The 16312-nt window shown below is 43.7% G+C and overlaps 1 protein-coding gene across 3 annotated transcripts in view; it reads left to right on the forward strand.

Annotated features, from left to right (window-relative positions):
* Nucleotides 1–3681: 3681 nt before the first annotated feature.
* Nucleotides 3682–16312, forward strand: part of LOC132404266 (solute carrier family 2, facilitated glucose transporter member 11-like) — a 50388-nt gene continuing 37757 nt past the window's right edge. Inside the window, exons 1-2 of one of the 3 annotated variants that reach the window (XM_059988411.1) lie at nt 3769–3786; nt 9855–9937. Coding sequence is in view for 1 of the 3 variants with exons in the window: in XM_059988409.1 (XP_059844392.1) it covers nt 3772–3786 (15 nt within the window). In the remaining 2 variants the exon portion in view is untranslated. The other 2 variants (XM_059988410.1, XM_059988409.1) reach the window with 2 other exon arrangements.

Here is a 16312-nt window from a genome sequence, read left to right on the forward strand (position 1 = left end):
AGAGGCTGGGAATCCTCTGTTTGGATCTGGTGGTGATGAAATGGCTTTGGAAAAAGAGCAGCCTCATAAACGTGACAATGAAAGAATCTCTCCTGTGTATGTTAACTGCTGTGTGTTGTTGCATTGGGATACTTTTGGGATCCAAAGGTTCTTTGGGAGTAAAGAATGAGGCATAAACTTGCTGCTTATGAGTGTTTATTTAGTATTACAATAATGAAGAACAAACAAAGGGAGAGTTGAGAAAACAATGAGGGAAAAAGAGCTGTGCTCATTTCACACTCAGACTGGAGATTACGAAATTCCTGTGATAAAAATTAACCTATAAAATAGCCCAATTTAAATGGCATGATGCGTGCAACAGAAAACTTAGATGTTTCTAGAAAATTGCTGCATCATGATTACTGAAATTCACTGAACAATTACATGTACATATAGGAGTGATTATATAAAAATATAAGGAGTATAGGAATGTTAAACTACAAGACAAATAGCATACACCTATCCAACAGTGCCTCTCAGACACTACCTCAGCGGAGAGAAAAGTGGGTGTGTAATGAAGCCACACACACAAGATGCTGGAGGAACTCAGCAGGCTAGATAGCATCTCTGGAAAAGAGTAAAAAGTCAACATTTCAGGCTGAGACCCTTCATCAAGGTGACTGAAGGGTCTCGGCCTGAAGTATCAACTGTACTCTTTTCCATAGATGCTGCCTGGCCTGCTGAGTTCCTCCAGTGTTTTGTGTGTGTTGCTTGGATTTCCAGCATCTGCAGAGCTCCTCTTGTGAACAGAGGTAATGTGAACAGGTGAGGCTGGGGTTGTTCCCCTTCAAGCCTGGAAGGGGAAGGGAGGTGCATTTGATGCTCCAAAAGGCACTAAGCATGCTGATAGAATGAAGCTCTTCTGCTAACTGAAGGATGACCCCCAAAGCACATGGCGTTAAGACTAAGAGCAAAAGTGACAAAGATTTATTTTATACAACAAGTAATTATCTATCACAGAACAGTACAGGCCCTTTGGCCTATGACCTTTTAACCCACTCCATGTCAGTCTAACCCAGGCATGGGCAAACTACGGCCCGCGGGCCATATGCGGCCCGTTAAGCTTTTTAATCCAGCCCACAGAACTTGATGAAATTATATTAATAAACCTTGTTAACGTTTTTTCCCCGCAATTCTGGCGTCTTCCCAATAGATGACACACTCTATATACATTGACCTTCGTTGAGGTGCAGCGTATTACTCCACATTTGCGCTTTACTTTGTGACCTTGTGGCGACCCATTTCCTGGCACATCCGAACCGGCTCACAATTAGCCAGCGTTCAGGCTAAGGGAGATAGCCTGTGGGGATTTGCGAGCACAGAGCTCCACATATTGGCGCACTCTCACTGTTCTGTCATTGTGCTGGTCGTTGTTGAGTTTTGGCACAGGGGACAATTGAATAAGAAGGAGCAGGACAAGTAGACCTGCATCTCCTACCGTTTTTGAAATAAAGACAGTCAGGAGGAGAGTGATGATGATAATATCTTGAAGGATAACAGAATTTTCAGTGCTTTAAAATAATAACTGTTACTATTAAAAAAAGCTGTATTTTATTCATTTAATTTTCAGTGTTTTAAAAGACATTTCAATAAATAGCTAAATACCATGGGAATTCAAAGACAGATATTTTGTTGTAATGCATTTGTTCATTTTCAATTGAAATTAAAGCACATGTTTTCTACATATCCCATGATATTTTATTTTCTCTTATGAGGTGTATTACCAAAACATTCCGTCCATCTGCTCCTGGTCCGGCCCCCCTGTCAAATTTTAGAACCCTTTGTGGCCCTCAAGTCAAAAAGTTTGCCCACCCCTGGTCTAACCCTTCCCTAGTATATAACCCATAATCCTCCATTTTATATTTTGGAATGCCCAGGCTAAAAGAGCAATGGATGAAACAACAATAACATTCAAAGGAACTGGAGGAGAAGCTGAGGTGAAGAAAATATCACAGCTGTGAAGGAAGATTACAAAGTGTTGGAGGAACTCGGCAGGTCAGGCAGCATTCGCGGAGGGAATATGCAGATGAAGGGTCTCAATCTGAAACATCAATTGTCCATTTCCCTCCACAGATGTTGCTCACATTGTGAAATGCAGAAAAACACTGTGCTTCTGTGAAGTTCAGTAACAGCTGCAAATTTCACATCTGCAGTCTCTGGCGTCTCCTATGGGAAAGTCTAGACAACCTCCCAAGAATAGCCAGTACATAACAGAGTGAGCATTTCCCTTCAGTTGTTCTGTGACCTTGGGATGACTTCAGCTGGATGGTGCCACATAAAATATAGAGAAAAATATATATACATTGGTCAAGAAAAATGCTATGAAACTTATAACTGAGTCAGGGAGTTGATGGCAGATTCCAGCAGGAGTTAAATCATTGTCGTAATGATTCCTCCAGCTTGTCGGGCCTTGAGGTTTCCAATGGAAGACCGGCCTATATAAAGTTCAAACCCCTAATAGAGGGTAGCCTCACTTGGTGTTTTTAAACATTCTGGCACCGATTGATGGTATATTACTGGGATGTCTGATTTACTAACAGAATCAGAATCAGGTTAATTATCACTGACATACGCTGTGAATTTTGCAGTTTGGCAGGGATATACATATACTATATAACCAACGCATACTGGTCATTGAAACAGTCTGGCAATTCTTCCCTCACCTCTCTCATTAACAAGGTGTTTTTGCTCACACAGCTTCAACTCACTTTCCACACCATTCCCTGTAAATTTTCAAAACTTGTACTTGAAAACCCCAGATCAGCAACTTCTGAGATATTCCAGCCACCCTCTCTGGCTCCAACGATCATTCTACAGTCAAAGCAACATAGATTCCATTTCTTCCCCATTCTAACTCGACCATGTCTATATGGTTTAATACAGTGAGTTACTCCACATGATTGGCTGATTGGATATTGGCATTAATGAGCAGGTGTACAGGTGTGTCTAACAAAGTGGTCACAGAGTATGTATCGAATGCAAAACAGAAACTGTGAGGTAGTGTTCATTGGTTCATGGACCCTTCAGAAGGCTGATGGTGGAGGAGAAGAAACTGCCCCTGAAACACTGAGTGTGTGCCTTCAGACTCTTGTACCTCTTCCCTGATGGTAACAATGAAATTCCCCCATCCATCCAATTTAACTTTCCCTACTAATCTCAGCCTCCACCTATTCAAGGAGAGAATGAGTCAGTCTTTAGGAGATAAGAAATAAGATGTAGGAGCAGAATTAGGCCATTTGGCCCATCGAGCCTGCTCCGTTGTTCCATCATGGTTGATTACTTCCCCTCTCAACCACACTCTCCTGCCTCCTACCCCGAACCTTCGATGCCTTTACTAAGGAAGAGCCTATCGGCCTCTCCAAGACCACTCTATCTAGGTCTTTCAATATTTCAATCAGATTCCCCTTCATTCTTCTAAACTCCAGTGAGTATAGGCCCAGAGCCATCAAATGGACCTCATACATTAACCCTTTCATTATTGGGATAATTCTCATGAACCCTCTTCAATTCAAGCACAGACCTTCAAAGATAAAGGGCCTTCTTTAAAGAAGGCAGCCGAGCATATAACATATTGCCTGTTATTCCTTTGCATAGGTAACGTATTACATAAGGGGCAAGTTGCTCTATTGAGCTCTTGAGTCACTGACACCAGCTTACGTATTAAAGGTTGAGCAGGGAGCGCTGCTGTTGCACACGGCACCAGGTGACTGAGCGTGGAAATCAGACTGCAGCATGCTGAAGGAGCTGGTACGACTAGATTACTATGTGACTCTACAGTCTGGTTGTATTTAACGTGCCACAGGCGCAGCTCAAGGGGAATCTCAACTCTTATTTAGCTCACAGCCATTGGACAATGTTAAGATTAACAAAACCAAGTCAAACAGGCGGCGATCTGATCAGCACTTTTCTACCCCGGGGATCTCTTTCAGCAGGTTTGATACCATTACAGATTTGACGAGAGTGGCTAACTAGGAGTAAAGAGATAAGCTAGTGGGAAGTAATTGTTGTGTTTTTGCATTTATTTACTGCTTGCCTACTCAAAATGAGAAATTTCTTATCTCAGAGATCATTGTGTCACTGTAGAAATGATCAAGTGGAAGTCATGAGAAAGCTGTTCTTCTAGGTTTCTCAATTTATATCAATGTTTATCTGACATCATGCTAAACATTTGTTTCGATTGACAGACCTGGTAGGAAATGTATGTGCGTGTAGGCCTCCGTTATTCTTGATAGACCATGGATTTGCATCTTGGAAAGGTTCCAGGGTGCAAGCCTGGGCAAGGTTTTTTATTATGGAAGACCAGCAGTTGCCCAAGCTGCAAGTCTCCCCTCTCCACGCCACCGATGTTGTCCAAGGGAAGGGCATTAGGACCCATACAGCTTGGCACCGGTGTCGTTGCAGAGCAATGTGTGGTTAAGTGCCTTGCTCAAGGACACACACGCAGCCTCAGCCAAGGCTTGAACTAGCGACCTTCAGATCACTAGACAAACGCCTTAACCACTTAGCCACGCACCAACGGTAGGAAATATCTTCAGGTAAATGTTGTGCTTTGTTGTCTTAACTAGTGGATGTATATTTGAAAGCCATATACAATGTGAGGTAGGTTACACCATCTCCATGGAGACTTATGTCTTAATGTTATTTTCTTCACAACAGTAAACTATTGACTTCTCTGTTTCCAGCCATGGAAATTCCAGAAATTTGTCAGTCAGAGAACACAGAAACAAGCCCTTTGGCCCAACTCATCCATACTGACCAAGATGCCTACCTGAGCTAGTCCTATTTGGTCCTTATCCTCTAAACCTTTCCTCTCCATGTGCCCAGCTAATAAATATTGTAATTGTACCCACCTCTACCATATTCCCTGGCAACTCATTCAATATGTCCTCCGTATGAAAATATTGTCCCTTTGGCACCCTTTAAATCTTTCCCCCCCTCAACTTAAATCTGCACCCTCTAGTTTTAGACTCCTTTACCTCAGGAAAATGACTGTGACCATCTATTTTACACTGCTCATAATTTTACAAACTTCTACGAGGTCATCCCAAAGCCTCCTATGCTCAAGAGATAAAAGCCACAGCATATCCAGCCTGAGAATAACTAGAGGATCTTTATAAATTGAGACCTCTAGTCTCAGTTACAACCCTAAGACTCGTTTGCATAACAATGGAGTAAACTGCAGGACAAGCTGGTTATCCAAATGCAAATTAATCGAGCAACCTGCAAACTAGCATAGAGTAAAAAAAGGTCACAGAATTGAAGTGTGGTGAAAATTGATGAGGCGTTGGAACCGGTGAAGGGGAAAGCACTAGAAAGCTGTACTCTAAGGAAACCCTACATTCAAACTACACAGAAACCAGTGCTATGGTGAGTCACACAACTCAGAAAGCAGAGTGGATTTCAAACTAAACAGTGGGAGTTGGGAAGATACAATCAATCAAACATTAGACAGAATCTCTCCAGGAAACCATAGAAAGGGTGCGGAGGAGATTTACAAGGATGTTGCCTGGATTGGGGAGCATGCCTTATTAGAATAGGTTGAGTGAACTCAGCTTTTTTTTCCTTGGAGTGACGGAGGAGGAGAGGTGACCTGATAGAGGTGTACAAGATGTTGAGAGGCATTGATCATGTGGATAGTCGGAGGCTTTTTCCCAGGGCTGAAATGGTTGCCACAAGAGGACACAGGTTTAGGGTGCTGGGGAATAGGTACAGAGGAGATATCAGGGATAAGTTTTTTATATAGAGAGTGGTGAGTGCATGGAATGGGCTGCTGGCGATGGTGGTGGAGGTGGATAGGAGATTCCATGTACCTATACATGCTTAGGAAAATAAAGGGCTATGGTGTGGTAAACTATGTATACCTGTCTGGACACGCCCCTCTGCTGACTGCTCCTGTGGCTCCTCCCACAGACCCCTGTATAAAGGCAGTTGGAGGCACTGCTCCCCCCCCCCTCAGTCTCCAAGAAGTCGTGCTCCTTTTTGCTGCTAATAAAAGCCTATCATTCACTTCCAGTCTCCTAGAGTTATTGATGGTGCATCATATGGGAGCCCTAGGTAGTTCTAATGTAAGGACATGTCCGGCATAGCTTTGTGGGCTGAAGGGCCTGTATTGTGCTGTAGGGTTTCTATGTTTCTATGAAATGAACATTGCAGGTCACATACAGTGGGACTGACACCCCATGAATTTCAAACTGTTATAGTGTCCAAACATCAGCTCCTACTGTGGGCCAGCAGTCAGAAACTGACACACAAACTGATTGACATACATTTTTATGTACATTTGACATACATGGATGCACATGCACATACATGCATATCCAGCATGTGTGCATGTAAACACACAAGGCACATGTGAAGTCTCATGCACACACAAGCACACATTTGCAGATACACATGGGCATGGAGTGTGAACAAATGTACATACATGCATTTGGATAGACACAAACACACTTACTCTCATGTCGGTGTGTGTATGCATGCTTTCACCTGATGGAAAGGTACGTTTCTAAAATGTACATGCAAGCAAGAATGACATGCATGCAGGCACACATACATGGATGCAAGGTTTCTACAGGCATGCATCTCGTAAACATGTACACACACACACACAGTTCAAAGGAAATTTATTACCAAAGTACGTGTAAATCACCATATACAACCCTAAGATTCATTTTCTTGCAGCATACTCAAAAAATCCATAATAGAATAATAACCGTAGTAGAATCAGTGAAAGACTGGCCAAATGTGCACAAGACAACATTTTGTGCAAATACTAAAAGAAAACAAAATAATAATAAATAAACAAGCAATAAATATCAAGAACATGAAATAATCAGTCCTTCAAAGTGAGTCCATAGATTGTGGGAACATTTCAATGATGGGGCAAGTAAAATTCAGTCAAGTTATCCCCTTTGGTTCAAGAGCCTGATGTTTGAGGGATAATAACTGTTCCTGAACCTGGTGCTGTGAATCCTAAGGCCCCTGTACCTTCTTCCTGATGGCAGCAGCAAGAAGAGAGCATGTCCTGGGTGGCGGGGGTCCCTGAAGCTGCTTTCCTACAGCAACATTCTGCATAGCTGTGCTCAGTTGTTGGGAGGGCTTTATTGGTGATGGGCTGGGCTGCATCCATTACTTTTTGTGGTACTTTCTGTTCAAGAGCATTGCTGACTCCATACCAGGCTGTGATGCTGACAGTGAGTATACTTTCCACTACACATCTATAGAAGTTTTAGATGTCATGTTGAATGAAAAAGGATCTACTGCTTTCCCAGCATATATAACCATATAACCATATAACAATCACAGCACGGAAACAGGCCATCTTGGCCCTCCTAGTCCGTGCCGAACCCTTAACCCTTAACAAATGAACTCTTAACAAATGAACTCTTCTCAGACTCTCAGCCGGGTCCAGGTATCAATTATAACTGATGTTTCGATAGCAGACTTTGCCATCTTCATGAGGGATGATGCCTAGGCATGTCTAGGCTGGTGGTATTTATACCCGGATTGTCCTTCCCTCTTGATTGGATAGCCCTCATCCAATCAGGTTTCTGCTGTCCCACTTTGTTTACAATCAAGTTCCAGTTCTTACTTAGAGCAAAAGCACAAACCCATAAAGATGCTCAAATCACAGCTTATGCAGGCCAAAGATGACCTGAGACTCAAAAGAGCTGGAGTTTACAGGATTCCCTGTCAGTACGGAGCTCACATATCGGCCAGATGCAGCGCATGATGGAAACCTGCATCAAAGGGCACAGGAGGTGTATCCATTTGGGTTACCTGGAGAAATCGGCGGTAACAACATTGCATTCGCAATGGCCGTAAGATTGATTATGACGGCACAAAGCTTCTGTGCTGCACCAGTGGCTTTTGGGACCGCCTGGTGAAGGAAGCCATTGAAACAAAACTAGACAAAAAGAACTTTAACAAAGACGAAGGCCTCACTCTAAGTAACAACTAGAATTCAATTGTAAACAAGGTGGGAGAGCAGAAACCTGATTGGATGAGCACTAACCAATCAGGAGGGACGGACGTTGGGAGTATATATACCACCAGTCTAGACATGCCCAGGTATAATCCCTGATGAAGATAACAGAGTTTATCATTGAAACACTGGTTAAAATCAATACTTGTAGCTCTCTGGAAGCCCAAGAAGAGTTTATTCATCATATTGAATTTTCGTAAACTCCTAAGGAAGTAAAGGCGCCACTGTGCTTTCTTTGTGATTGCAATTTGTGCTGGGCTCAGGGCAGGTCCTCTGAAATGAAAGCACAGAGGGATTTAAAGTTGCTCTACATCTCTCATCCTCCGATGAGGACTGGCTCATGGACCTCTGGTTTCCTCCTCCTGAAGTCAATAATCAGCTCCTCGGTCTTACTGACATTGAGTGAGAGGTTGTTGTTGTGACACTACTCAGCCAGATTTTCAATCTCCCTCCTACATGCTGATTCATCACCACCTTTGATTCGGCCCACAACAGTGGTGTCATCAGCAGACATGTACCTGACATTGGAACTGCGCTTAGCCTCACAGTCATTAGTGTAGTGAGTAGAGCAGAGGGCTGAACTAACAGCCTTGTGGTACACCTGAGCTGATAGAGTTTGTGAAGATGTTGTTGCCAATCTGAACTGACTGGAGTCCGCAAGTGAGGAAATCCAGGACCCATTTGCACAAAGGGGCATTGAGGCCAAGGTCTTGAAGCTTATTGATTAGTTTTGAGAAGGTTGAGCTGAGCTATCGTCGATAAACAATGTCTGATGTCTGCTTCTTTGCTGTTCAGATGTTCCAGGGTTGAGTGAAGAGCCAATGAGATGGCATCTGCTATGGACTTGTGGTAGGCAAATTGGAGCAGATCCAGGTCACTTCTCAGGCAAGAGTTGATATGTTTCATCACCAGATTCTCAAACCATTTCATCACTGTGGATAACAGTACAACAGTTAATGAGTTTGTGGAACTTGAGGGAAATCGTGTGGGTTTGATTGGCTCCTGTCCTGATACCCCTTTAGTGGCCAATTTTCCACCTGCAATAGGTTGGATTCAAAGTGAACCCAGTGGACAGTTAAGTTATATACATTCACCAGGGACCAGTTAGTCATTGTTTGAATATTTACGCTGACTTAGAGTAAATGTGTCCTTTTCCTGGTATTGTAGGATTTTGTGAAAAAAATGCAAGTCATTTTTTTGTGCTTCACAAAAGCTGCAGCCCTTTACTTTCATTGCATTAGACAGCGTCTCTTAAAGTGAACTCAACAACTCAATGACGGTGCTTGTGAACGATGCAGAACAGTTTCTATTCCAACAATACATGTCATTACATTACCCTGCAGTAACACACAGCTTGAAGCATCAATTATTTATCATTTTCAAAGATGCCACCTGACCTGTTGTGATCCTCCAACATTTTGTGTGTGTTAACAGGTTACAGTAAATGCCAAGTATACTGTATGTACTTGTGATGGGCTAAAATGCAGGAGGAGTTTAATTTCATTTTATTCAGGTGATGTGACCTGAAGTATAAAGATCTGACTCCACCTCCTTCTGGGTAAGAAAACTCCAGCGATTCCCTGCCCTCTGAAAGAAAAGATGTCTGCCCACCTCAGTTTTCAATCACCAGTCATTTATTTGGTAGTTCTGTTCCTGACTTTACTACTGGGAAAAATATCTCAACATCCACCTTGTCAAACCCACATAGGATGTCATATAACAACACACAAAAAATGCTGGTGGAACGCAGCAGGTCAGGCAGCATCTATAGGGAGTCGACGTTTCAGGCCGATGTCATACGTTTGATAAAGTTCCCCTCATTCTTCTACAGACCCAAACTCTATTGAAAGGACCACCAGTTGCACAACCTTGAGCGGACTGGCTTCCATGTTTCAGTGAGCTGCTAACTAGAAGGTCAGGACTTTTGCTTCTCAGTAAACGGAATAGAGTCCTAGAGAAAATGATGTTGTAACCCAGCAGCCCTTCCACCAAGTTAATGAGAATCACAGGTTCAGCACGAAATGTTGCAGAGTGCAGAATACCATACATAGATCTGTGCTGTTGACAGGAATGATCAGAGCAGGAGTTCGGGATGATTGTGGCCTCCACGGGCTTAGCTGAGCCCACAGAAGATCATTCTGCCTTAGGAGTCCTCCACCTTGGGTGTGCTGCTGTGTGGAAGACTGGAGATCGAAGAACAATCTATTTGCTGAACACCCTCAGAGGTTATATTGCATAGAAACAAGTTCTTCTCTCCCCCTTCAGAACCCCCAGGCCCATACTGCCTCAGGCACCTGTAATTTAGCTCATAAGTGAATGGGCTTGTAAATGAGGAAAAGACTCTCCAAACTCAGAGTCCAAGGAAACTTTTCAACTTGCCTCCAAAGTCCAGCAGAGCAAGCTCACAGGAGTAAATGGAAATTAACCGAGTAACTCGTTAACTGTCACAGCTGCTCGGAATGGTTGAGTAGTACTATGAGGAAAACGCAGGGGCCGCTGCAGAAGCTCAGCCAGTTCCATCATTGGCATCAAGGTCATCTTTAAAGCCAATGTCTCATCCATCACTGAAGAACCCCAATGTCCAGGACATGCCCTCTTCTTATTACTACCATCAGGGAGTGTGTATACACACACACTGTATATATATTTCTTATTCCAACTTATAGTAGATTTTATGTCATGAACCCTACTGCTGCTGAGAAACAACAATTTTAGAAAATAAATCCGTGTTAATAAACTTGATTTTGATGTGTTTTTCTGTCTGATTTCCTTTTCACTCAGAGATTCTGTGCAATTGAAATGGATTCTTTCATCTTTCTTTCTTCTGTACCAGCCTATGGAGTGGGTGAGGTAGAAAGCAAAGCAGGGGGAGCTGTTAAGGTGCCTGGTTTTACAGGAGGAGCTGTTAAGGTGCCTGGTTTTACAGGAGGTGCTGTTAAGGTGCCTGGTTTTACAGGGAGGTGCTGTTAAGGTGCCTGGTTTTACAGGAGGAGCTGTTAAGGTGCCTGGTTTTACGGGAGGAGCTGTTAAGGTGCCTGGTTTTACGGGAGGAGCTGTTAAGGTGCCTGGTTTTACAGGGAGGTGCTGTTAAGGTGCCTGGTTTTACGGGAGGAGCTGTTAAGGTGCCTGGTTTTACAGGGAGGTGCTGTTAAGGTGCCTGGTTTTACGGGAGGAGCTGTTAAGGTGCCTGGTTTTACAGGGAGGAGCTGTTAAGGTGCCTGGTTTTACAGGGAGGTGCTGTTAAGGTGCCTGGTTTTACGGGAGGAGCTGTTAAGGTGCCTGGTTTTACAGGGAGGAGCTGTTAAGGTGCCTGGTTTTACAGGGAGGTGCTGTTAAGGTGCCTGGTTTTACGGGAGGAGCTGTTAAGGTGCCTGGTTTTACAGGAGGAGCTGTTAAGGTGCCTGGTTTTACAGGAGGAGCTGTTAAGGTGCCTGGTTTTACAGGGAGGTGCTGTTAAGGTGCCTGGTTTTACAGGGAGGTGCTGTTAAGGTGCCTGGTTTTACAGGAGGTGCTGTTAAGGTGCCTGGTTTTACAGGGAGGTGCTGTTAAGGTGCCTGGTTTTACAGGAGGTGCTGTTAAGGTGCCTGGTTTTACAGGGAGGTGCTGTTAAGGTGCCTGGTTTTACAGGAGGAGCTGTTAAGGTGTCTGGTTTTACAGGAGGTGCTGTTAAGGTGCCTGGTTTTACAGGGAGGTGCTGTTAAGGTGCCTGGTTTTACAGGGAGGTGCTGTTAAGGTGTCTGGTTTTACAGGGAGGTGCTGTTAAGGTGCCTGGTTTTACAGGAGGAGCTGTTAAGGTGTCTGGTTTTACGGGAGGAGCTGTTAAGGTGTCTGGTTTTACAGGGAGGTGCTGTTAAGGTGCCTGGTTTTACAGGGAGGAGCTGTTAAGGTGTCTGGTTTTACAGGGAGGTGCTGTTAAGGTGTCTGGTTTTACAGGAGTTGCTGTTAAGGTGTCTGGTTTTACAAGGAGGTGCTGTTAAGGTGCCTGGTTTTACGGGAGGAGCTGTTAAGGTGCCTGGTTTTACGGGAGGAGCTGTTAAGGTGTCTGGTTTTACGGGAGGAGCTGTTAAGGTGCCTGGTTTTACAGGAGGAGCTGTTAAGGTGCCTGGTTTTATGGGAGGAGCTGTTAAGGTGTCTGGTTTTACAGGGAGGTGCTGTTAAGGTGCCTGGTTTTACAGGAGGAGCTGTTAAGGTGCCTGGTTTTACGGGAGGAGCTGTTAAGGTGCCTGGTTTTACGGGAGGAGCTGTTAAGGTGTCTGGTTTTACAGGGAGGTGCTGTTAAGGTGTCTGGTTTTACGGGAGGAGCTGTTAAGGTGCCTGGTTTTACGGGAGGAGCTGTTAAGGTGCCTGGTTTTACAGGAGGTGCTGTTAAGGTGCCTGGTTTTACAGGGAGGAGCTGTTAAGGTGCCTGGTTTTACAGGGAGGTGCTGTTAAGGTGCCTGGTTTTACGGGAGGTGCTGTTAAGGTGCCTGGTTTTACAGGGAGGTGCTGTTAAGGTGTCTGGTTTTACAGGGAGGTGCTGTTAAGGTGCCTGGTTTTACAGGAGGAGCTGTTAAGGTGTCTGGTTTTACGGGAGGAGCTGTTAAGGTGTCTGGTTTTACAGGGAGGTGCTGTTAAGGTGCCTGGTTTTACAGGGAGGAGCTGTTAAGGTGTCTGGTTTTACAGGGAGGTGCTGTTAAGGTGTCTGGTTTTACAGGAGTTGCTGTTAAGGTGTCTGGTTTTACAGGGAGGTGCTGTTAAGGTGCCTGGTTTTACGGGAGGAGCTGTTAAGGTGCCTGGTTTTATGGGAGGAGCTGTTAAGGTGTCTGGTTTTACGGGAGGAGCTGTTAAGGTGCCTGGTTTTACAGGAGGAGCTGTTAAGGTGCCTGGTTTTATGGGAGGAGCTGTTAAGGTGTCTGGTTTTACAGGGAGGTGCTGTTAAGGTGCCTGGTTTTACAGGAGGAGCTGTTAAGGTGCCTGGTTTTACGGGAGGAGCTGTTAAGGTGCCTGGTTTTACGGGAGGAGCTGTTAAGGTGTCTGGTTTTACAGGGAGGTGCTGTTAAGGTGTCTGGTTTTACGGGAGGAGCTGTTAAGGTGCCTGGTTTTACGGGAGGAGCTGTTAAGGTGCCTGGTTTTACAGGAGGTGCTGTTAAGGTGCCTGGTTTTACGGGAGGAGCTGTTAAGGTGCCTGGTTTTACAGGGAGGTGCTGTTAAGGTGCCTGGTTTTACGGGAGGTGCTGTTAAGGTGCCTGGTTTTACAGGGAGGTGCTGTTAAGGTGTCTGGTTTTACAGGGAGGTGCTGTTAAGGTGCCTGGTTTTACAGGGAGGTGCTGTTAAGGTGTCTGGTTTTACAGGGAGGTGCTGTTAAGGTGCCTGGTTTTACGGGAGGTGCTGTTAAGGTGCCTGGTTTTACAGGGAGGTGCTGTTAAGGTGCCTGGTTTTACGGGAGGAGCTGTTAAGGTGCCTTGTTTTACGGGAGGTGCTGTTAAGGTGCCTGGTTTTACGGGAGGAGCTGTTAAGGTGCCTGGTTTTACAGGGAGGTGCTGTTAAGGTGTCTGGTTTTACAGGGAGGAGCTGTTAAGGTGCCTGGTTTTACGGGAGGAGCTGTTAAGGTGCCTGGTTTTACAGGAGGAGCTGTTAAGGTGTCTGGTTTTACAGGGAGGAGCTGTTAAGGTGTCTGGTTTTACGGGAGGTGCTGTTAAGGTGCCTGGTTTTACGGGAGGTGCTGTTAAGGTGCCTGGTTTTACAGGAGGAGCTGTTAAGGTGCCTGGTTTTACAGGGAGGAGCTGTTAAGGTGCCTGGTTTTACAGGAGGAGCTGTTAAGGTGCCTGGTTTTACGGGAGGAGCTGTTAAGGTGTCTGGTTTTACGGGAGGAGCTGTTAAGGTGCCTGGTTTTATAGCAGTTGTTAAGGGTTACAGATTCACCTAGGAAGGGAGATTAATTGATTAACACAGGTGTCACTCTCATGAAGATTTAGAAATTCCCTTGGACTGGAGTCTTCTCAAGAGCTTATTAGTTACTTCTTAAATGAAAAGTAGTAAGCTATTGACAGAAATGGATTGGAAGAAGTTAACCCAAATCCGATGTTTTTGAAACAGTTTGAAATTTAATTTTAAATAATGGTAGAGTGATGCAGCCGGAAACAGGCCCTTCACCCTACCAAGACCATGCTAACAACCAAGTACCCATTTTTACACTGATCATAGCCAAACCCAACACGACTTCTCCTTTTTGTGCCCCTCAATTTAACTGGAGTCTTTTTGGAGTTCACTGTGTTTGAAACAGAGGAGGGAAGGACATCAGCCTACAGTTATTTTGTTGGGCCTAGCAACAGCCCATCTTGCCTCTGAGTCTGGACACAAAGGCACTGTACTGTACCACTCTTCAATTACTGCTCAACCAGCCTCAGTCACCCTACATAAACCCACCACTTAACTCATTGCTTTGAGGAATTTGGGGAGTTCCTTTCTGGAAGAAGTCTTGCTGATGAGAATCCTGCTTTAGATGAGATCCTAGAGGTGATTAAACTGGAGTATAATGTAACCTTTAGAATATATAACATAGAACATAACAGCTCAGTACAGGCCCTTCGGCCTATGATCTTGTGCTGACCTTGTAACCTACTCTTAGATCAATCTAACTCTTCCCTCCTACATAGTCCTCCATTGTTCTATCATCCATGTACCTACCTAAGGGTCTCTTAAATGTCCCTAATGTATCTGTGTCCACCAGCACCCTTGTGTTCCACACACCCACCACACTCAGTGTAAAGAACTTACTCTGACATTGCCCCGCATTTTCCACGAATCATCTTAAAATTATAACCCCTTGAATTTTCATTCTGTGAGAAAGTCTCTGGCTATCGACTTGATCTACGCTTCTTGAAATCTTCTATATCTCTATCAAGTGAGCTGTTATTTTCCTTAGCTCCAAAGAGAAACGCTCCAGCTTGCTCAGCCTATCCTGACACGACAGGCTCTCTAATCAGACAACATCCTGGTAAAGCTCTTCTGCATCCTCTCAAAAGCTTCCACATCCTTTCTATCATGAGGCTTCAGACTTGTCATGTTTTAGACTTGGGGCTGATAGTGCAGCAGATGCTGTGAGATAATATAATGACCTTTGAATTAGATGACACAGAAAGAGCCCGCTCAATTTGATCCTTTGATAAAGCTTTCCCATAAGTTACAATCCCCTGCTCTATGATCAAGTATATTTTTATGCATTTTTGTTTTTTGTCTATATTTTTGAAGTTAAATCTACTCTATCTATTCCTTCAAGTCATTTATTTTAGATCTCAGTATTTTATACTGGAGGAAAGCGGTGACGAGAGAGATACTGCAGGGATCAGAGTACAGTATTCACTGTCTATCTCAATGATCTGGACCAATGATCATATTTCCAGGTTTAATAATGACAACAAACAAGGTGGGATTGTGAGTGCAGAGCACAATGAAAGATTCCAAGAGGATATATGTAGATAAGCTGTCTGTGGTTAAACGGCAAGAGATTGAATAGTTCTGACATTCAAAGAGACCTGGGCATGATTGTACTCAACACTACAATCAAAATGTAAGTCCATATGTGGTTAGAGGGGCAAATAGTTTGTTAGCCTTTATTAGGAAAGCATTTGATTACAGGAATAAGGAACTATCTCTGTATTTGTCTGTACTTGTAAAGAGCCCTGTGTAAAATCAAGTACAGTTTTGTTCTTACTTCAAAAAGAATTACCTGCCATAGAGGGAGTGTGACAAATTTTCACTGGACTGGCTGTAGGGACAGGAGTCTGTATATGAGGAGAAAATGAGTAGATTGAGACTGTACTCTAGAATTTAGAAGGCAGAGAGATTGCTTCAAAATTTACAAATTCATAAAATGATTGACAAGTATCTGATGCAGGTAAAATGTTTCCCAGACTGCAAAATGTAGGATACACTTTGAAGATAAGGGGTAAGCTACTAAGAATGAAGATGAGTGAAATGTCTTCACCAAGCAAATCATGAATCTTTATAATTCTGAGGTATTATATCTTTTTAAATTAGAGATCAATCAATTCTTGGACATTAATCAAATTAAGTTCAAAGTTTAAAGTACATTTATCATCAAAGTATGTATATTGTATACAAGCTTGAGATTTGTCTTCTTGCAGGCAGCCACAAAACAAAAAAAGACCATAGAAACCATTAAAAACCCCACACATCAAAGACTCAATGTGCAAATAAAAGAGCAAATCGTGCAAACAATAAAAAAGTAAACAAATAACACACAGAATATGAACTGCAAACTCCCTGAAAGTGAGTCCAGAGCCACGG

The sequence above is a fragment of the Hypanus sabinus genome, chromosome 13 (genome assembly GCF_030144855.1).
Source record: "Hypanus sabinus isolate sHypSab1 chromosome 13, sHypSab1.hap1, whole genome shotgun sequence".
Taxonomy (NCBI): domain Eukaryota; kingdom Metazoa; phylum Chordata; class Chondrichthyes; order Myliobatiformes; family Dasyatidae; genus Hypanus; species Hypanus sabinus.